At 33.0% G+C, this 24,524-nt stretch overlaps 1 protein-coding gene across 1 annotated transcript in view; it reads right to left on the bottom strand.

The window, feature by feature from the left end:
* The window catches only part of LOC126890075 (serine protease inhibitor 27A-like), a 157,234-nt gene that overhangs the window by 102,312 nt on the left and 30,398 nt on the right, over window positions 1-24,524 (bottom strand). Inside the window, exon 2 of the mRNA XM_050658905.1 lies at window positions 7,233-7,354. Coding sequence (XP_050514862.1) covers window positions 7,233-7,354 — 122 coding nt within the window. The remainder of the gene's footprint in view (window positions 1-7,232; window positions 7,355-24,524) is intronic.

Genomic DNA, 24,524 nt, shown 5'->3' on the forward strand with positions numbered 1-24,524 from the left:
TAGTTTGAGTACTATTATTAAAGTTATGTATTGTCACAAAGATTCTACAATCTAAAAACCTGCTTATTGCGCAATCTTCTTTCGAAGGTTGGAGAACCAAATTAGTCCATGTGGTGAGACTGCTCCGGTCTGAAAAACATTTCTAATTCGGTTTTTCTGAGGATTTATATTCAAAAATTTTCCCTTTAAACAAATCCGAAGGGTGCCGGGCGGAATTTTTGGGCAGAAATTGTTTAAACAATTTTTTTAAACAAATACATAAGATCACCTTTTATTACTCCAAAAAATATATTTTTAGGTTTTTGGGTCATTTTAATACCTTGTGATTAGATATCTTGTGATTTTTCTCAAAAATTGACAGTTTTCGAGTTATAGGTGATTTAAAGGCTTAAAAACTCATATTTAAATTAGTATTTTTAAGGGTGCCAATAACTTGAATTCAAGTTTAAACATTTCTTTTCAAGATTCCGAAGAGTATAAGGGTCTAACTTCAATTTAGACCGTTGTTTTTTAATTGTTAATTATGCATTTCCGTAATTCCATAATTATGTCCATCCGATTTTTTGGCCGGTGCGGCGCGCTCTATTTCAAAAATCTCCTATTTTCCTCCGAAAAATATTTTTTCTAGATTCTTTGGGCCATTCTAAATAAAATAAGTTTCTTGACATTTTTCTCAAAAGTTACTAGTTTTAAAGTTATAAGCGATTTAAAATGCGAAAATGTGTTTTTTGGTCATTTGTATTTGTTGTTTTCTTTGGTGGACAATATACGACACGATTATTGTATTAATATAAGTAGTAATATAAGTACATAATTCAATTGTTTTTTAGTCATTATGGCACAAAATATATTTTTCTTTATAAACAATACATTTTCTCCTGTAAAAAATCACATTAAAAAAATTTTTTATTAGTAATTTTATTTATCATGGAATCCAGTTATTTCATGATTCCAGTTATAAATCCCAATCGGCTTACTGAGAAGGAACTCCAAGTATTCACTGATGCCCAATAACGTTTATAACAAACAACTAAGTGTATTTAAAAAAAATAAAATAAACAAATCCGCTGTTTTTAAGTGTAATTTCTTGTGGCGTATAAAGTACGCCACGTGTGTAGTTATGTTATAACTTGATGCGCGGGTAGTTAAAGGTTAAAGATGTAAAAAAGTACCTTTAATGCGGGTTGACACGGCATTATTGCACCTCACAAAATACCATGACTATAAAGCTATTTCCGTGACTGTAGCTTTTTCAAGTGGAACTTTAAGTTCTCACTAGCAAAGACCGTAATGCGTGCTGGAAAATCACAGCCTTCTTAGGATAACCTTATTATCACAAACAATTGATTTATCTAGACCGGAAAGCCGATAAATACTCCTAGAAATGGCAAGAAGCAGTTTCAGTAGAGGTGTGGAGGAAGTATATAAAGCAGGACTGAAGCAGTTTTATTGGCTCCTATACTGCTATCTAAAAGGCAAATAGAAAACCACTTTACTAAAATCTTACCAAGAAATCACTATGGCTGAAAATGGGCTGAAAACTGGATGGCCCTTTGTCCAGGACACCTCTTAAGTAGGAAGAGGGTGCTAAAACTTCCCCCGACACCACGAGTCTAATATTATCCCAAGGTAACGTAACAATAATTTTTTGCATTTTATTTTCGATTGTGCCATTAAATTTTCTACGTACTAACATGACCATATCATCCGTATGTCCCAGGACATGAAGTTTGTTGTTGCTGAGTCATCGAAAGTTGACCGAAATTTATAACCAGATTTCAAAACATATACATATGACATAATGCTCCATTCCCGTGCTATTAGTCTTTGGCTACATTACGGACATTGTATCTCCCTGTAATGTTGTGTACATCACACGAGTCTTCAACATGTCGCACCACCGCTCAAACACATAAATCAAAAAAGCAAAAGATCGAGAAAACGACGTTTAAAATTTTGTGCTAGAACTTTTTCGGGTTTAATTCAAAAACTGTTACAATTAGTATAATAACTTATTTGGTCAGTTACAAAGGTTTTTGAAGCTCTAGAAAATAGTGTATTAATTCTGCTAAAAATATTAAAAAAAAACATTTTTTTTGAGTTGTGACACTATACACATAAAATAACGAAAAATTTACGAAATATTCTTTATCAAAAGTGACTCTTGCATTACAGCATATATCATATCATTATTATTATATGGTTAACACACTAATAATTTTTAATGATGTAACTTTAAATACAAGTAACAACATTAAACAACAAATAGTGCAAAAAGAAAAACAAATAAGTGATCAATGTGTCACTTTTTTTGAGCACATACGCAGATTGTTTTGAATAAAGTTATCACAGATACCTACTGTCTTAACTCAACAAACGACGCTTTACACACATCTTAGATGGACAAATGCCTTGCACAAGTCGATATGTGACACTGTTTATGTTCGGTGCACCGTTGATTTTGGTTAATCATATAATGACATTAGTGTCATCTAACGACAAATACTTTAACTATAAACGTAACACTTTTTGAGATAAGATTTTATAGTTTTATTAAAACTGCTGGTGCAATAAAACCGTTTTTAAAATTTTTTGAGTTGTGACACTATTTGAGCGCTGGTGCGATGTAGTCTATCTATCATTCTGTTATATTCCTCTATACTTTTTTAAAAATTTTCTTTAGTGCATGCTTTTTTCCTTTATTGGTGCAAATTTAAAAAAGTAAAGAACAAAAAAAGAAATCACTTAATTATTTGTATATTATCAAAAAACACTTTTGAAAAAATTTTATCAAGTACACACCTGGATTTTAGGTGCTCAGTATTTCTTTGCCTTAAAAATAATTATTTAGAAAATATTGCGTTAATTAGGACTCTTTAGACTCTTAGAAATATTTACGATCCTACGTGAATCGATTTAAACGTGAGGGTGTATTCGTAGAAAGGGATTATTGAAAATTCATTAAAGCACCCAAGTTACTGCTTAGAAAATATTTATTGGGTCAACTCTTAAGCGTAGATAGATTATTAGGACTGTAGCTTTTATTTCGGTGATTCTATTTGTGACTGGTATTTTTTTAAATAGTAAATAAAAATATTCACAAGGAAAAGAAATCTCTGCAATTGGCTGTATAACATAAGTCACAAAAGTTTTTATCAAAAGATCTTTTATAAAAGGTATACAGGGTGTCTCCGAAAATAGTGCGTTCCTTTAAGGTATGGATATAATACACAATTTATAACAAAAAAGTCCTATATAATTTTTTTCTAAATTTAACCGTTTCCAAGAAAAAAATTAAATTTTTTCATGAATTTAAATGACATGGCAACGTGGCGTAGAATAACTTGTTGTGACTGTTGAAAATTTAAACTAATGGAACCCCTTGTTTATTTACTATTTGAGGTGTGATTTTTGGGGTTGTTGACATCGGTAGGTACCTACTTGCAAAATAATTATTTCTTGCTTTAATAATGTGGCATTTTTGCTATTATTTGAATTAATTAAGGTTTTATAATTAGGGCTCGAAATTTTACATAAATTATAACTTTTACTTAAGTAACTATGGTTTAATTCCTAAAATGTAAATGAACCTAGGAAAAATTATTTGTACCTACGTAATGTTTTTTTGAAATCTATTGAAATATGGAATAATTTTAAACGTGGTATTCAGAAGATTTTTCACAGCTCTGAGGCTCCGTCGTGACGAAACCACATTTCACGTCGTGTTTGCAAAGGCACTTTGCAAAACAATTTACAAGAAATTTATAGGCCTCCCCATTTACTGTTCTGGGTAATTCATACAATTTGCACACTTTACCCATTCTGTATCCTTTACAAAATAATATTATTTGTTTAATACCCAAAATATCTACTTGTTAAGAAATAAGAAATACCCGTTATTTTGGTACAGAATAAAACTAGATAATCAATTATGCAAATATTCAATGTCAATAACATTAAACAAACCAAATTCTTGGTTTGCTTGATGTGAGGGGACGACCACCGAAAGGGTGAAAAAAATGTAAACACTAGACCCCTGCAGAATATTTTGTTGATATTTACATTATTTTACCTACCAGATACAACTACTGACCTACAAACCTACTATTGTAACTGTCTTTGAATTACACGTTGTTGCCAGACTTCAGTTTGCATATCAAAATGTATTTTCGTTTTCTTGGTCAAACGGCTGAATTTAGAAAAAAATGTTATAAGGCTTTTTTGCTCTACATTGTGCCTTCTACCTATACCTTTAAGGAACGTACTATTTTCGGGAACACCCTGTATTTATTAAAAAGAACCCTTTTGGGCTACATCACAAAACGTTGTTCGGATTCAAACCTCCCTATTGCCCTTTGCTCCGTAGTGCTTCTTCTGGTGGTCTTCATTCGACAATACGTTTTGTCCATCGGTTGTCTGACAATCTGACGACGCGACGTGTCCTGCCCAATTCCACTTTAGCTACGCTATTTTTTTAACAGCCTCTGCTGTTTTTATTTTACGACGTATTTCTTCGTAAAAGAAGAATAGAACACAATCTTCAGAATAGAACAAAAAAGATTGATATGGTACGGGCATGTCCAGAGAATGGGACCAACAAGATGGACCAAGAAAATGATCCAGTATGCACCACCGGAGAGAAGAAAAAGAGGCAGACCGAAGAGAACATGGATACAAGATGTAGAGAAAGCATTGAACAGTAGACAACTCAACGAGGAAGGTATTCGTGACCGATAAGCATGACGAATAGGATGCGGGAAACGGCGGATGCTGTAGAACACCCCATTTCTTCGTTTGGGATTCGGTCTCTCAGGGATACACCTAACATCTGGCGCTCCATAACCCTCTGAGTTACGCGAATCTTGTTCACTACCTTTTTTGTGAATGTTAATGTTACCGCTCCATAAGTGAGTAAAGCAGAGGCACACTGGTCAAAGATTTTCCTTTTCAGGCATATGGGTAAGCCTGATTTAAATAGATAGTTCAGTTTACCAAACGCTGCCCAGGCTTATCCTATGCGACGTGGCAGCTCGCACGTCTGGTTTCGAATTTCATGTCCCAAGTACTTATAAAATGCAGTCTGCTCAATATCCATTCCATCTACAACAATATTAGATGTAGCACCAGATTAGTCATTATTTGCGTCTTGTTGAATGTAATCTTTAGTCCCACCTCTAAGGAAGCGTGATATAATTTGTTCAACATTATTATTGCATCATCCATACGATCGGCTATAAGGACGATGTCATCTGCGAATCTCAAATGACTGAACTTCTCTCCATTTATGTTGATATCATATTCGTTCAGATCTACCTTCTTAAAAGTATGCTCTAAAGGAGTTGTGAATAGCTTTGGTGAGATGGTGTCTCCTTGTCGTACTCCTCGCTGTATACAGAATTTATTTGTTTGTTGTTCAGATAAGTCTTACGTAAGCCGTTGCATTTTGGTAGATATATTTGATCATGTTAGTGTATCGATGGTCTATTCAGCATTCTGTCAATGCTTTTAACATTTTCTGCTGGCTTATGGTATCGAATGCTTTCTCGTAGTCCACGAATATTAGTGCCCGTTTTTATATATTCAAATAATTAGAAATAAGACATTAAATTAATTGTAGGTGCTGGTTTTATATGATATTTTGAAAAGGGTTAAAGCAAAATTAATCAATCACTTGAATTGTGTGTACGGTATATGTACGGTACCTTTTATGCTGTCGTCTTCTTCCTTCCTAGTACTAGTCTGGGTTGCGATTTTTTGGCACTTTTGTTTGGTTTAAAAACTATATAACACTGTGTTGTTTCACACTGAAAGTCTTATACATATCTGAAGAATGGGCGTATTTTCATGGCAAGCCAAGCTCTGTCTCAAGTGATTTAAGCTTGGGGGTAGTGCCTGCAGGACCGTATTGGTACTTAATTAAAGCATACACACATGGTTAAACAAAATAAAAATGAACAATGATAAAAACTTGTGATATTAATTAATTACTAATAAAATATAAATATAAATAATATGTGGAGGGACGGAACAGTGCCAATGGTTTGTTGTATTCTGCAGACTTCTCTATCAGGTATTTTATTACCCGTAAGTGGTCGTTAGTGCTATATCTGGATGTATTGATCAGATGAAGTTAAAAAATTGAAGTTACTGATACTGATATATTAATATGACCCTATGTTTAAGTCAACATTTGGTACCTTATAAAGTGATAAACAATAATGTTAGATATTTGTAAGACGTTGAGTTATTGATTATTAATTAGAGATATGTAGACTGAGTTATGTTTGACTTCTTAGAAAGTAGAAAATTATCAATTAATGGATAGAATAGGAGGGACTATTTTTACTTGTAAAACTCTTAGTAGACAGACAGTAATAAGACTACATATATCAAAAAGTTCTTTAGATTTAAGATTTAAGACTTTAATATACATTTCATTAAGAGGAAACAGTAGCGATCAACAGGTAGCGAAAACGCGTTCCAAGATTACGGCTGTAATTATGAATATTTTTTCGATATATTGGCACACGTATTCGTAATATAATAAAGAATGACGGTACAGAGCCCAATTTGAAAAATATATTAATATGTGGAAATTACTCTGTAATTAAATACAATATTAAAAAAACGAGACTGTACCGCCATTAAGAAGAACAAAAAAATACACTTTCTTCAAATAAACTTTTTTATCCGATGCCTAGATTTTGTGTCGTTTTGGAACTACTAAAATTTTTTATTTCATTAGCAGTTCCAAAATGACACAAAATCTAGGCATCGGATAAAAAAGTTTATTTGAAGAAAGTGTATTTTTTTGTTCTTCTTAATGGCGGTAAAGGCTCGTTTTTTAATATTGTATTTAATTACAGAGTAATTTCCACATATTAATATATTTTTTAAATTGGGCTTTGTACCGCCATTGTTTATTATATTACGAATATGTGTGCCAAATATCTCGAAAAAATATTCAAAATTACAGCCGCAATCTTAGAAGGCGTTTTGGCTACTTGTTGGTAGCTACTGTATCACCTTAAGAATAAAGTATAATTATTGATAATTTGTGGTTAATTTTCAACAAAATGTTTAATAAAAGCAGAGTCTCGAATTCGTTATCGGTATTAACATCTATTTTGGCTCATAGCTTTTCATTATACAGATATCAAAATTAATGTCACTTAAATATATTATCTACAACTATGTATACATAATATATGTATTATATTTATATAACTTACTTTTAATATCCTCCAATCAAAAATATTTGACCAATTTATATTTGGATAATAAACATCTATGTCTTCAACAGTATTTGTGGTTGGGGATGAATTGCAGTGTCCTACATGCAACAGGCATGTTCCTTTAACAAAGAAAAATTTATAAATAAAACATTTTTGAACCTATTTTATAGTGATTTTATAGTGTTTGAAAACTTGTGGTAGATATATACAGGGTGAGTCATGAGGAACTATACTTACGCCTACCTCGTATAGAGGCTCCTATGGGGAATAACAAATGACCATTAAAAAGTGTCTCCTCCCCTTGTTTAATAATATACAGGGCGAGTTTCGCATTTTGACAGAAATTTATATTCGTCATAATTTTTGAACGGTCAGATCGGTGTGTCTCTTATTTTGGTCAATCGTTACACTATTACCACCTAATCAACTGATTTATTCAAACTAGAAAAAATCAGATCCGGCTTTAAAAAATTAGTTCGTTTGGGTCTTAGAAAAAATTTCACCCTGTATACGCTTTTTAAAAACTCTAATATGAATTTTACAAATTAGACAAATAAGCAATTAAAATGGCATATTTATTTTTCCCCACACGGTTACTTAATTTTTTATAACAAAATCAAATTTGACTATGAACTAAAGTTTAATAAAGTAAACCATAGATTAAAAAAAAATAACTTTTACATATTACAAAAATTAATTTTTTTTTAACAAATATTTGATTTATGTTACCACCCGCACCCAATCAACTGATTTATTCAAACTAGAAAAAAATCAGGTTCGGCTTTAAAAAATTAGTTCGTTTGAGTCTTAGAAAAAATTTCACCCTGTATACGCTTTTTGAAAACTCTAACATGAATTTTACAAATTAGACAAATAGGCAATTAAAATGGTATATTTATTTTTTTTCCCACATGATTACTTCATTTTTTATAAAAAAAGTCAAATTTGACTATGAATAATAATTAAAAGTTTGGTAAAGTGAAGCATAGATTTAAAAAAATTTACTTTTATTACAAAGAATAATTTTTTTTAACAAATATTTAATTTATGTTACCACCCAATCAACTGATTTATTCAAACTAGAAAAAAATCGGGCACGGATTTAAAAAAATATTTCGTTTTGGTCTTAGAAAAAATTTCATCCTGTATACGCTTTTTGAAAACTTTAATATGAATTTTACAAATTAGACAAATAGGCAATCAAAATGGCATATTTATTTTTTCCCCGCACGATTACTTAATTTTTTAATAAAAAATCAAATTTGTCAAAATCGGAATTTTAACCTAAAAATGAAAAAAGAAAAGATGAAATCACGGTTTAACTCGCTACAACGTTCCATTTAAATTTTTTTTCTGAAATTTTTACAGCACATATCTCTTACCATTGTGAAGACTATGACAATTGTTGTAGACTTTCAGTCTTCTTCTCGTAAAAGTTATGAATTTTTAAAAATAAAAGGTGCAGATTCGTGAATTGCAAAATTAAATCGCAAAAATTAAGTGAAAAAATTTAAAATTTATCTATTTGATCACGTCTATGTTAAACTATAGAGTCGAAAGAGAAGTGTGATAAGGAGTTTTAGATCTAGACGTGTTATAGAAAAAAAAATGGTGAAACTTTTAATTTTAAGAAAAACGTTGTTTAATTTTTTTTATTTTTGTGGTAAAATTTCGATTTTGACAAATTTGATTTTTTAATAAAAAATTAAGTAATCGTGTGGGGAAAAATAAATATGCCATTTTAATTGCCTATTTGTCTAATTTGTAAAATTCATATTAGAGTTTTCAAAAAGAGTATACAGGGTGAAATTTTTTCTAAGACCCAAATGAACTAATTTTTTAAAGCCGGACCTGATTTTCTCTAGTTTGAATAAATCAGGTAATTAGGTGGTAACATAAATCAAATATTTGTTTAAAAAAATTAATTTTTGTAATAAAAGTTAATTTTTTTTTAATCTATGGTTCACTTTACAAAATTTTTAATTCATAGTCAAATTTGATTTTTTTATAAAAAATTATGTAATCGATTGGGGAAAAAATAAATATGTCATTTTAATTTCCTATTTGCCTAATTTGTAAAATTAATATTAGGGTTTTCAGAAAGCGTATACTGGGTGAAATTTTTTCTAAGACTCAAACGAACTAATTTTTTAAAGCCGGACCTGAGTTTTTTCTAGTTTGAATAAATCAGTTGATTAGGTGGTAATAGTGTAACGATTGACCAAAATAAGAGACACATCGATCTGACCGTTCAAAAATTATGACGAATAAAAATTTCTGTCAAAATGCGAAACTCGCCCTGTATATTATTAAACAATGGTCATTTGTTATTCCCTATAGGGGCCTCTATACGAGGTAGGAGTATGTACAGTTTCTCATGACTCACCCTGTATGAATGAACTCTCACACAGACTGACACCAAGTTTTTTGAGCACCACATTCGAGCAATTGCACCACATTTGAGTTATTTGAGTTATTTGAGATTGAAGGTTCCCCATTTCGAGGTTCTTCGAAAATAACCATCTCTTAAAGAGCAATGAATCAGTCGTTATTGGGTTTACATAGGACTTTCTGACGCGAATTTTTTTGTTTTTTTATTAGCTACAATATTGTTCTTAATGATTTTTTTCAGAGGATAGGATAGTACTAAGAGCACGAGTTAAGTCACCAAATGGACGAAAAAATATTGGCGGACCAAAAGAAAGATGGTGCGATAACTTAAACAATTTAGGAGGCTAATATTGAAGAAGCAACAGGCTTTAAAGCCTACACACAAGAAGAAAGAAAAAGAAGAATGATTTTTTCTATAAAATAATTTTTTTTTAAGTTATTCATGAAAAACGGTTATAAAACGTGAATTTTTTCAATGAAACATGCATAGTTTCAATCGCTAATAACTTGGAAAGTATCAACTTTGCAAAAAAAAAATTATAAAGCAAAATTTGTGTTACCAGGGAAATGGACCAACAAGTTTTCAATTTAAAAATCTTTTAGTAAAATTTTTAATATGTATTTTTCAATATTATTAATGTTGCTATTAGGATTGAAAACTTTACTTTTCAATTGCCAGATGACGCTAGTCACCTAATCCGTACACGTCAGTTGCAATGTGGGGATAAACTTTAAAAGTTTGGTCAATTCGAGCAGAGAGCAGCAGGTCTACACCTCTCCGATGATGACTCCAATAAGAGTCGAAAATCGTCGATTCAGAGTGGTGGACTGCGCTCCCTGTTCTAAGTGAAAAATCAGATTGTTTTGCCTTCGCATTGCAACTGAATAAAAATGGTATATATATATATATATATATATATATATATATATATATATATATATATATATACATCCTACTATCAATTTGGCATCGATACATTATGCATTTACCATCGATTTGGCATCGTCTTGCAAAGTGGCATCTGTATATCGATGCCACTTTACACTACCTTAATAACTTTATTCCTGTACTTGCTACCAGAAGTCTAATCAGCTCGGTAGTTAGAGATTTGATCCCTTGATGTTACTTTAATATATCAGCTTTCCTTGTTTACCTCTTACTAAGTTATATAAGTTTATTCCATAAAATGTTTGAGTTCAAAATGATCGTACAGTGAAAATATTATATACATTTAGTTCAGTGTTTTACCGTTTTGTCGCTGCCGTTATATACATGAAAACGTATATCCCACTTTCATTATCAATCATTTTGGCATCAGAAATTTGGCATCACTGTTGAATACAATATTATTCACAACGAAAAATAGACAATTTGAGAATGTATATATTATTTTCATAAAGAAATCAGTCTGGCATCATGTTTTATTGTTTTCACCCAATTTTGAAAAAATGTGAAAACTTTGTATTATCCACGTCCGTCTGTCCGTCTGTCTGTAACCACAACTCCTCCGTCAATATACCAGCTAGAATGACAAATGAGGTATCAAATGAAAGCTGATAATCCAAGGATGGTACTAAAGGTGAGATATTTGACCTTGGCGGTCTGTCCGTCGGTCTTTACGACCGCGAATATAACTCCTCCATCATTATACCAGGTAGAATGACAAATGAGGTGTCCAATGAAAGCATATAATCCAAGGATGGTACTAACGGTGAGATATTTGACCTAGGCTGTCTTTCCGTCGGTCCCTCCGACCGCAAATATAACTCCTCCGTCATTATACCAGGTAGAATGACAAATGAGGTGTCAAAAGAAAGCTTATAATACAAGGATGGTACTAAAGGTGAGATATTTGACTTAGGCGGTCTGTGACTCGGTCCCTCCGACCGCGAATATAACTTATCCGTCATTATACCAGGTAGAATACAAATGAGGTGTCAAATGAAAGCTGATAATCCTAGGATGGTACTAAAGGTGAGATATTTGACCTAGGCTGTCTTTCCGTCGGTCCCTCCGACCGCGAATATAACTCCTCCGTCATTATACCAGGTAGAATGACAAATGAGGTGTCAAAAGAAAGCTTATAATACAAGGATGGTACTAAAGGTGAGATATTTAACTTAGGCGATCTGTGCGCCGGTCCCTCCGACCGCCAATATAACTCCTCCATCATTATACCAGGTATAATGACAAATGAGGTGTCAAATGAAAGCTTATATTCCAAGGATGGTAATAAAGGTGAGATATTTGACCTAGGCTGTCTTTCCGACGGTCCGTACGACCGGGAATATAACTCCTCCGTCATTATACCATGTAGAATGAGAAATGAGGTGTCAAATGAAGGCTGATATTCCAAGGATGGTACTAAAGGTGAGATATTTGACCTACATGGTCTGTCCGTCGGTCCGTCCGACCGCGAGTATAACTCCTCAATCATTATACCAGGTAGAATGATAAATAAGGTGTCAAATGAAAGCTTATAATCCAAGGATGGTACTAAAGGTGAGATATTTGGCCTAGGCAATCTTTCTGTCGGTCCGTACGACCGCGAATATAACTTCTCCGTCATTATACCAGGTAGAATGACAAATGAGGTGTCAAATGAAAGCTTATATTCCAAGGATGGTACTAAAGGTGAGATATTTGACCCAGGCTGTCTTTCCGTCGGTCCGTACGACCGCGCATATAACCCCTCCGTCGTTATACCAGGTAGAATGACAAATGAGGTGTCAAATGAAAGCTGATAATCCAATGATAGTACTACAGGTGAGCGATTTGACCTAGGCTGTCTTTCCGCCGGTCCGTACGACCGCGACTATAACTTCTGCGTCTTTATACCAAGTAGAATGACAAATGAGGTGTCAAATGAAAGCTGATAATCTAATGATGGTACTACAGGTGAGCGATTTGACCTAAGCTGTCTTTCCGCCGGTCCGTACGACCGCGACAATAACTTCTGCGTCTTTATACCCAGTAGAATGATAAATAAGGTGTCAAATGAAAGCTTATAATCCAAGGATGGTACTAAAAGTGAGATATTTGGCCTAGACAATCTTTCTGTCGGTCCGTACGACCGCGAATATAACTTCTCCGTCATTATACCAGGTAGAACGACAAATAAGGTGTCAAATGTAAGCTGGTAATACAAGGATGGTACTAAAGGTGAGATATTTGACCTAGGCGGTCTGTCGGTGTGTCCGTCCGACCGCGAATGTAACTCCTCTATCATTATACCAGCTATAATAATAAATGAGGTGTCAAATGAAAGCTTATAATCCAAGGATGGTACTAAAGGTGAGATATTTGAGCTGGGTACTCTTTCTGTCGGTCCGTACGACCGCCAATATAACTCCTCCGCCATTATACCGGGTAGAATGACAAATGAGGTGTCAAATAAAAGCTTGTGGGTGAAAACCTAGGACTTACGAAGTCCAATTTAAAAATAGGGCATATCAGAGATATGCCTTAGACATCATAGAAGACAATGACACAGAAAAATCAAACAAGCAATATGTCAAAAGGGCCTTAGTTATGTATCTTCGGTCCTGTTGGTCCAATCGTGATGTATAGCACCTCAAATGATAGGATTTGACAAACAGAATACAATGAGAGAAAAATCAAATACAACCTCATGTCAAAAGGGCCTTAGTCGCGTATCTTCGGTCCTATAAGACCAATCGTGACGTACGGCATCTCAAATAATGGGACTTGACAAATAAAATACAATGACACAGAAAAATCAAATACAGCAACAAGTCAAAAGGGCCCTAGTTATGTATATCTAGTCCTATTGGTCCAATTGTGACGTACAGCAGCTCAAATGGTAGGGTTTAATGAACAGAATACAATGACACAGAAAAATCAAATACAGCAATATGTCAAAAGGGCCTTATTTACGTATCTTCGCTCCTATTGGTCCAATCGTGGCGTACAGCACCTAAAATAACTGGATTTGACTAATATAATACAATGACGTATGAAAATCAATTACAGCATCATGTCAAAAGGGCCTTAGTCTTGTATCTACGATTCTATTGGTTCAATCGTGACGTACAGCGTCTGAAATGATGGGATTTAACTGGCAGAATAAGATGGTGTAGACAAATGAAAATGACGGCATGTAATAACACTTTAAAATTGTAGAAATAAAATGGATTAACACACATGGTATGACGTATTAGGTGAGAGTATTTAACAAATAGAATACGATTACATACGTCCAGTTTTTGACAAGGACTTCTCTACATATGATAAACGCGAAAGGGCCCCAACGTTCACTGCTCGACATAGGCCTCCCGTTCACTGCATATACCCACTGCTTTCTGACGCTGTGACTTGAGAGGATAGGATTTAACGAATAGAACGACAAAGAAGACTAAACAAGGCAGCTCACGGGAAAAACACAACTGTCCGTTTTATACTCTACAGGGAAGCATCAAATATTCAACGTAAGAATATATTAGAGTATAACGGTATGATAAATCTTTTTCTTCTTTTTTTCATTTAGTGCATTCCGTACGTTTTTTAAACATAATCAGGAAAAGTTGTTGAATTTCTGAAGTCTATAAAAGAATTTCTTAACAAACCTTTTTTAATTGTGTTATGGATTATTTTTAAGAATGTGTTTAAAAGGCAGTTCGCAGGCTTATTGTTCAATGGTCTTATCACTTTCAAGCGCCTGTCTTTTTTGTAGGACTATTCATTGTTACTTGTGATTTCAACCATTCTAGCGGGGCAATGCCTTTTCTATAACTGAAATGAATATTGTTATCCATTTAATTTTTTTCCTCAATTAATTGAATGCCTCCTACTGGTGTTTGGTCTAAGCTTACCGCTTTTCCCCATTTAAGCTAAACTGCTCGTCAAAAGTTAGGGATATAGAAAATTATGCTCATTTTCATAGCTAATTTTTTCGAGAACAGATTAACGGATTCCACTATTTTTTTTTAATATTTTAGATTTTTCTTTAGTATTTACACAGTTGTGCAAAGGTTTACACAAACTTCTTTTTTGTACTTATACCGAGTGGTAGGTATAAGTACAGAAAAGAAGTTTGAGTAAACCTCTTGATAGGTATTAGTTACGTATCTTCACTCCCATTGGTCCCAACGTGTCGTACGGCGGCTCAAATCATTGGAATCAGCCAACAGAATACAATGACTAGGGAGCGGATTTATATGCGATCAATTTTGATGAAATATTCGCATATATATGCGGTAAAAATTACGAAATATGCGCAAGATATGCACAAAAATTCAAAAAATGCGCATTTCGGGAAACCACAAATTTTCTGTCTTATTTAGTAATCTTATTTATTATTTTTCAAATAAAATCATTTTTTATATATGCAATTTATTCACAGTTTTTACAAAAACTGCTACCAATAGTTACCTATTTAAAATAAAACAACAATATCACTATAAATATATCTTCGATTATAATTCACTACAATGTGTTTTTCCAAATTCTTTACGAGGAAACATATTCTTTGATCAGACAAAATATTTTTATAACTTGAAAAACTCCTTTCAACATCGATAATTGGTGCGTATTTAAAATAACTTGTTAATTTCCGTTAGAAAATCGTAAAACTTTGGCTAAAGGTGTAAATTCTCTTAACAATAGAGGATTTAAAAAATCACCAGAATTATAGGTAGGTACCTACCCTAATAGCACAAGGACGTCCAATGGACGTCCTTCACGGACTTTAGGGACGTCCATTGGACGTCCGTTTTCGTCCGAGGAACGTCCTTTATACGTCCTATTTTGGTCCAAATGTCGCGCTACCGAACGTCCATTGGACGTCCATCTAATGTCCGAGGGGACATATATTGGATCTTAATCGGACGTAAATTGGACCTTAATCGGACGTCCTAGGGGACGTAAATTGGACCCTAATCGGACGTAAATTGGACCTTAATCGGACGTAAATTGAACCTTAATCGGACGTAAATTGGACCTTAATCGGACGTAAATTGAACCTTAATCGGACGTAAATTGGACTTTATACGGACGTAAATTGGACCTTAATCGGACGTAAATGGGACCTTAATTGGACGTAAATTGGACCTTAATCGGAGTAAATTGGATCTTAATCGGACGTCTTAGGGGACGTGAATTGGACCTTAACAGGACGTCCAATTTTGGTCCAAATTCCACGTTGCCAAACGCCCAATGGAGGTCCACCTAACGTCCGAAGGGACGTTCGGTGGACGTCAATTGGGCCTTCATAGGACGTCCCAGTTTGGTCCAATGTATTGCTGCCGATCATCCATCTAACGTCCTGGGAGGACGTTCGGTGGACGTCTAGAGACGATATTTATACCTGTGGAGAATGTATTGTGGGAAATAAAAAATATATTTTTTAAGGAACTTATATTACATCTTATATTAATTTACAATTATTGGATATTAGATTATTTACATTAAATTATAATTACATTTCTCCAAGAAATTAACGCACCACCTTAAAAATGGGCCATTTTTGATATCTCGAATTTCCTAAAGCCATTGTCCCATCTAAGTGATTTTTTTAATAATATTATAGCCTAGGCTATATGGGCTACCTCCATAAGCTTGTCATGCACGGGGAGCTATACTGTAATAATAGTATATCACATCGCTGAGGGAACTCTACATTACATATACTTTTCGAATCAAAACTTTTATTCTCTTAATATTATTACTTAAAAAATATATACTACATTCGTCTCGCTAAACTCGAAAAATAACTTATAAACCATAAAAATCTCCAAAAATATAAATGACATAAATGAGAATTGGCACAATTATTATTATGGTTTTAAGTTGATTTTTCGGATTTAACTACAATATTATGCAAAAAATTATGTTATATCGCAGATTTAAAATGGGTTTATCTCGAAAACAGTTATATTAAGTTTAGCGAGATGATTGTAGTACACTTTTTTTAAGTAAAAATATTAAGAGAATAAAAGTAGACTGGTACGCAGTCTGATTTTTGCATAAGAGTTTAATGAAATGGTAACAAATCAATTGGAAGTTCTGTCCGACAAAATACATGGAACGTTTTCGGTAGTCTGATGTTCCAGATTTTTAACCTGTTCCACAATTAAAACTTCCCCGGTTCCAGTATTCCCGTACATCAAAGTTTGTCCGACTAGACACCGTGAAGCTATTAACAAATTTTCAGCTTGCTGTTAATCAACTTTTTTTATTACGCGGGATCCAGGTCTATAAATGAATACAATAAATAAGTAGGTAGGTACATATTATACACTTATTTATACGAGTACAATTAATAGTAGAGCTGGTTTTTGGGATGTTACAAGCAGCATTTGCATTTCCACAGAGATACTTATGACAGAAATAATAAAATACCGAGACGGACTATTATTATAATAATTTACAATAGGACCCGACGGCCGACGCTATAGGGACAGGTAAAATTTATGACTGAACAATGCACCGAGCATCGATACAAGCAATATGTACCGGTCGAAGGTTATTTTTTATTGTGCCAAATGGACGTATATAGTACCTACCTTTAAAAATCGAATACACAAATTAAAAGATATTTAACAACCATAAAGATTTGTCAAACTCTATCACCGACTTCATGAAAACAAGTATTACTACATTCTTTGATGGTTTTTGCTGTAAATTTTAAAGGATTGACATGAAATTTGGCATACGCATAGCTAACATGCCAAAGAAAAAAAGTGATATTGTGCCAATGTGTGCTATTGCCCTGGGGTGAGTTTCACTCTTTCTCTGGGGTGAAAAACGTTCAAAATAAGTCCGGACTTCGATAAACTGATTAATATTAAGCAACCTTTATTCCATACTTACAAAGTATGTGTACTTACAAATTAGTATGTGAATTTGGGGGGTGAGTTTCACCCCGAGGAGGGGTGATATACAAAATATAGATAGATACACAAAAGATATACAAAAATGTTTCAAAACATCGAAAAAATGTGGTAAAATGCAAATATACATATCATATTATGATAAAATTGCGATTTTGGCGATTTGCCTTTTTGGATAGAATGATGATGATGTTGATTAGGATAAAACTGCGAAGAATTTTTTTATCGAAATATAGTAAAAAATATGAAAAATATACCAAAAAGCTTGAAAAAATATGTAAGTATGTAAGGAAAAACATAAATAATTAAATAAACTTTTGACAACACAACACAAAAGTTTGAAACACTCACTATTTGGATTGGTTGTCCTGGCTTGTGATTTTCTTCTTTGCAGATGACGCTCACGGATCGATGTCAATGTCCAACGGACGTCCGAGCACGGACGTCCAATGGACGTCCAAAGGACGTTCATATTTATTCAACACGTAAGTACGTCCAACGTCGGACGTCCGAAGGACGTTCATTTATAGTCCATCCGCATTAGGACTAAAACTGGACCTATTTTGGGCACACGTACGCTCAACTTCAAAAAGATGCTCTCAATATTCATCTGTAGTAAGGATACATTGATAAAAATTATTTTTTTGCTTATTAGAATTAACCACCAAACTTCTATCATCTTGGTAACGGGAATAATAAAACATTATAAAGTCCACTTTACATCAACAATAATTGAACAAGAAATTGACGACAAGTTATTCAAGGTCAAATTTGGCTTATACAAAACACAATTCTACTTCCAATTTTGCCGTGAATAAACAGAAAATAAAGAAATTTGACAAAATAAAACATATCCAATTGTTCTATTTCATCAAATTCCTTCATTTTCTTTTACATAGTTTCTTTTACATACATTTTGTACTCGTCAAATTTGGCCTTGAATAACTTAGTCAATTTCTTGTTCAATTTATTGTTGATGTAGAGTGGACATAACGAATAATTTACCGATCAGATTTTCACACTTTACATAAAAACAAAAACATGTATTAGATATTAAACTACATATACAGTTTTGAATTAAATATGATTTATAATCTTTTCCATTTAAACTATTTTATTAACATAATTAAGTTAATATTTTATTAAATAATTTTGCTGTTTAATCCCCTTATTGGTAGAATATGTCCAATATGGACGATTGGAAAAGGTCCGTATTTCGTCCGAGTACGGACGTCCAAAGGACGTTCATATTTATTCCACCCGAAGGACGTCCAACACCGGACGTCCGAAGGACGTACATATTTAGTCCACCCGAAGGACGTCCAACGCCGGACGTCCAAAGGACGTACATATTTAGTCCACCTGAAGGACGTCCAACGCCGGACGTCCAACGCCGGACGTCCAACGCCGGACGTCCAAAGGACGTACATATTTAGTACACCCGAAGTACGTCCAGCGTCGGACGTCCAAAGGACGTCCGTTTATGGTCCATGGACGTTAGGACCAAAAATTGACCTATTTTGGACGTCCAAAGGACGTCGTGTGCTATTAGGGTATTAAATATAACAAAAGTATATAAAATTCGGATTTCCGGGTAAAACATCCTTCGTCATTTTAACATCCTACAATCATTTCATAACGGCGGCGTATTATCCTATAAGTACTTTGTGTAGAGATCGTTTATTTTCTAAGAAAAAATGAAAGGCGGTTAATGAGCTGTCTCTCTTGGTTCTCGAATTAATACAGACCACAGCCTGTGCGTGGAAATATTTTGTCGAATTAAAAAATTTAAATTTTGTTTTGGACTAATGAAATAAAACATTTTAGTAGTTCCAAAATTACACAAAATCTAGGCATTGGATAAAAAAGTTTATTTGAAGAAAGTGTATTTTTTTGTTCTTCTTAATGGCGGTACAGGCTCGTTTTTTTAATATTGTATTTAATTACAGAATAATTTTCAAATATTACCTAATATATTTTTCAAATTGGGCTCTGTACCGCCATTCTTTATTATATTACGGATACGTGTGCCAAATATCTTGAAAAAATATTCAAAATTACAGCCGCAATCTTGGAACGCGTTTTGGCTACCTGTTGATCGCTACTGTATCACCTTAAACAATTTTTTAAACAAATTCACAAAAATAATTTTTTCATTACGAACGATTTTTTAGATAAGTTGGGTTATTCTGAGCAAAAAAGGTATCTTGAGATTTTTCTCTAAAATTGATTTTTGTCGAGTTATATGGCCATTTTCGCATTTTTCAGGTTTTAAATCGCGTATAACTCGACAACAATCAATTTTAGAGAAAATTGACAAGAGACCTTTTTTGTTCAGAATGTCCAAAATTATCTAAAAAAAAAATTGTTCAAAGTGAAAAAATTATTTTTGTGGATTTGTTTAAAAAATTGTTTAAACAATTTTTCGACCACGGCACCTTGTGAATATGTTATAAGGACCTCTTTTTGAGTAAGTTTGTGCAAAAAAATCGAATCGGAATAATTTCACTAACAGGGGCGACGATAAATCCGGGACTATAGCGCTAATTATTAATAATTAAAAATAACAGCTTTGTAATAAAATAATGACAAAAATCTCTTAAGGACCTTGAAGCAAGGGTTTGAAACTTGATCTGCTCACTTTTTAATTTCATAATAATAACTTTTAATCGAGTTATTAAGACTTAAAAATGGCCATTTTCGCATTTTTCAAATTTTTAATCGCATATAACTCGACAACAATCAATTTTAAACAAAAATGGCAAGACACCTTTTTTGCCCAGAATGACACAAGTTATCTAAAAAAAATTGTTCGAAATGAAAAAATTGTTTTTGTGAATTTGTTTCAAAAAAATTTTTTAAACAATTTTTCGACCAATGCACCGCCCGGCACCCTTTGGATATGTTATAAGGACCTCTTTTTGAGTAAGTTTGTGCAAAAAAATCGAATCGGAATAATTTCGCTAGCGGGGGCGACGATACTGCCCGGTCTACTTTTGATGCTGATGGTGATAGAATAGATACTTTTTATATAACAAAAATAAAACTTTTTTTAAACTCTTTAAAAAATTTGTGGCGGGTTTTCCCCGAAAAGTGCGTTATTTTTTGGACATTTTACGTTGAACTAGTCGATTTGGAATTTGACGAATAAGAACCAACTTTTGATAAGCTCCAACTCTGTTTTTATTGTGTGTCCAGACTTCATACATACATCATTTTTTTTTACTGTTTTATAAGCTTTATATTTGCTAGGAATAGTTTTTCGATCAAATACTTACTTTTTGATTTATTTGCGAAAAACCATCTAAAAACAAAAGTTACAAGGAATTTAATTAGTTTATCCACTTACGGACTTATTTGGACCTATATTTTTTCACACTCGAGAAGGGGGTGGTACTCATCCCCAGAAAAAAAGCACACACTGGCACTCTGATGTTCATTTCGCGAAATATCGCAGGGTTCGTATTTAAAATTTTTAATTTACTCCTCACCCCTTTCCGTGGGGGTTCGTTTTTGGTATCATTCGATAGACTTTTGAAAAATATTGAACACGCATTTTTTAGTTTTTCGATCTGACGTTCATTTCGCGAAATATTCGCTTTTTTGTGAAACTTTGTGACTCGCCCATCATTTCTTCAGATTTGGGAACACTTAATAATCGGAGGGGGCCAAGTCAGGAGAGTAAGCCGCATGAGAAAGTAATTAGAACCCCAACTCGAATTTTTGCTACTGTCACAACGCTCTTGTGAGTCGATGTATTGTCTTAGGTCTTGAGAACACTTTTTTCTTCTGCTTATGGAGTCGTTTTTCATTCATCACATACCGGAACTCACCACATAAATTTTGAAGACCCTGACATCAAAACTGTATTAAATTATATGTGATCTAAGTAAGTTAATGAAAAGTCAGAATAGATAGAGTAGAACACTTATAAAAAAAATTGTAACAAGCAATTGGACATCGTAAGTTCTAATTTTTCACAAAAAGTGACCGGAAGTTGAACCGGCAGTCGATATTTGAACCCTTCGTGTAACTTTTTGTCAGCTGATATGACGGATGAATTTTGTTCACCTACAGATATGGACGAACAGACAGGCATGAAACCGGAAGTATGTATTTGTTCTGGTCTTTCTTAGTCGTGTTGACCAATAGTTTGTACTATTTCGACGAATTTAAAACAGTACTTTCGGTTGCAACTCTGGAACAGGCAGTCCGAGGTCAAACTTCTCACATGTAATATCATATTTTGGTTATAGGCTTTCATTTGACACCTTATTTGTCATTCTTTCTGTCCTACTAATAGACGAGTTGTGTTTATTGACGGACAGACATGGATAATTCTAGGTTTTCACATTTAATGATAAAAACAATAATTATACAATTCAGTTAACCTGACTATATCATTGTGATAATGACTTCTTATCTAAAAGTGACAACGGCAATAATTGCCGTTGTAATAATTATTATTCCATTCACTCACGATAAAATATCGCAAAACCTCCAGATTTTAAAGAACCGCTTGGATTGACATAAAATTTGGCACACACGTAGCTAAAATGCCAAAGAAAAAAGTGAGATTATGCCGATATGTTCTCTTGTCCTGGATGTGACTTTCACCCCTTCTTGGAGGTGAAAAAACATACGTGCAAAATAAGTCCGGAAGTGGATAAACTGACTAATTCTAATTCTAAGCAAATTTTGTTCTATAAAAGTTTTAGGTCAATACTTTTCGAGATATGTGCGAGTGAATATGTTTATTTTTCATAGAAAAACACGTTTTGGACGGATTTTCGCAAATAACTCAAAAAGTAAGTATGTACATATTTTATCGAAGAAAATATTCCTAGCAATAATATAGCTTATGAAAAAGAGGTGTCAGTATAAGGTCTGTAGACCCAGTAGAAGCAGGGTTGCAGCTAATGAAAAATAGGTTCTTATTCGTCAAATACCAAATCGAATATTTCAACGTAAAATAACCAAAAAAATAAAGCACTTTTCGGGAAACACTCATCATAACTGTTTTAAAGTGTTTAAAAAAAATTTTTTTTGGTGTTTTTAAAACAGTTTCTAGCGTGAAAAGTAAGCAAGTTACGCTGAAAATAAAATCGTTCCCTTTTTTTTGGCAAAAGAAAGTCATGAAAATTAATTGTTACCGCTTCACACGTTACTTTAGATAAATGTATTGTTTATACAGGGTGTCTCCGAAAATAGTGCGTTCCTTTAAGGTGTGGATATAATACACAATTTAGAACAAAAAGGTGTTGTAACATTTTTTCCTAAAGTTAACCGTTTCAACAAAAATTACGTTGTTCTCCATAAGAGTAAATTTTTATTTTCATAAATTTATATGACCTGGCAACATGGCGTAGAAGAACCTGTGACTGTGAAATTTAATCTAATGGGACCCCTTGTTTATTTACTAATTGAGTATCAATTTGCATATCAAAATGTATTTTCGTTTTTTGGTCAAACGGCTGAATTTAGAATAAAATGTTATAAGACTTTTTTGCTCTACATTGTGCTTTCTATCTATACCTTTAAGGAACGCACTATTTTCGGGGAAACCCTGTATATGATCTGTAAGTTGCATTGGTTCAAAATGCTTATTTTTGAAAGGGGTTTTGTTGAAAGGCCTCGAACGAATCACTAGTCACGAGTATGTATATGCAAATTTTGAACAGCCATATCTTAACCAATTTTTGTCTTCCAGAAAATCAAAAAATTCCAAATATTTAAAAAAGCAACACCTACATTTTTTACTCTTTAAGATATTTGGTATCACTAATAATTTTTAAGTTATTTTGACAAAAGTCTTTTTTTCAAAATTAAAGATTTAAAAAAATTTACTTTAAAACCAAATTTTTCCACAAATAAGCACTTTGAACTGATGAAACTTACAAACACAAACAATACATAAAGTTACTTGTGAAGTGGTAACGATTAATTCCATTTGGGCTGTTAATTAGAGGGAGTTTTTAGAATATTTTTAACCAAAAAAAAGGAACAACTGTATTTTGAGCGTAACCTGCTTACTCTTGCTGCTGGAAACTTAAAAAAAAATAAAAATAAACGTTTTCTTAAACACTTTAAGAAAGTTGTAATAAGTTTTCCCAGAAAAGTGTTTCATTTTTTTTATTTCACTTTAAAATATTCGATTTGGAATTTGAGATATAAGAGCTTATTTTTCACTATAGTCTGTTTTTAAACAAGAGGAGTCATTCAAATTTCCCGCGCCGTACACCTTGTTTGTAATTGGTACAACCTCAGGCAATTTTACTCATATCAAATTTTGACACTATTGGCATTTCATAGGTCAGTTTATTTATTTTATCAGCAATTTTTGTATTTTCTGCGTTCTTCCTTTTATTTTTAGATTTTTAGTCAAGATTACCGTCAAAGGCCGATATGATCAACCAAAAAAGAAGATTTATCTGATGATATTTCTAGTGACTTTCTTGGGTGTGAATCTGCCATTTAGTTTACCTACTCCTCTTGGTTTTAAAACAAAGCTTAGCAATAACTCTGCTTCTACTGTGTCTACAGACCTGACACATATACCATTTTTTCACTTTTTTATAAGCTATATTTACTATTTGCTAATTTTTTTTCAATAAAGTACCTACTTTTTGAGTTATTTGCGAAAAACCGTATAAAAAGGTTTTTTTTTTTGTTGAAAAATGAACATATTCACTCGCAAATATCTCTAAAAGTATTGACTTAGTGAAAAACGCTATAAAATAGAAGTTGCTTAGAATTAGTCAGTTTATCCAATTCCGGACTTATTTGAACGTATTTGTTTTCATACCCTATAACCGACGAAACTCACCTCCAGATCAAAATCACATATCGGCACAATATCACTTTTTTTCTTTAACATATTAGCTATAGGTACGTGTCCCAAATTTTATGTCAAACCAAGCGTTTCTTCAAAATTCTGACCAAAAACCCTAAGTAAATTAAACGAAAATATAAAATGAATTTTTCAAACAAATATTTTAAGTCGGTATGAGAAATTTTAATTTAACAGATGAAATCAAATAAACACAA

Source organism: Diabrotica virgifera, chromosome 8 (assembly GCF_917563875.1).
Source record: "Diabrotica virgifera virgifera chromosome 8, PGI_DIABVI_V3a".
Classification (NCBI taxonomy): Eukaryota; Metazoa; Arthropoda; class Insecta; order Coleoptera; family Chrysomelidae; genus Diabrotica; species Diabrotica virgifera.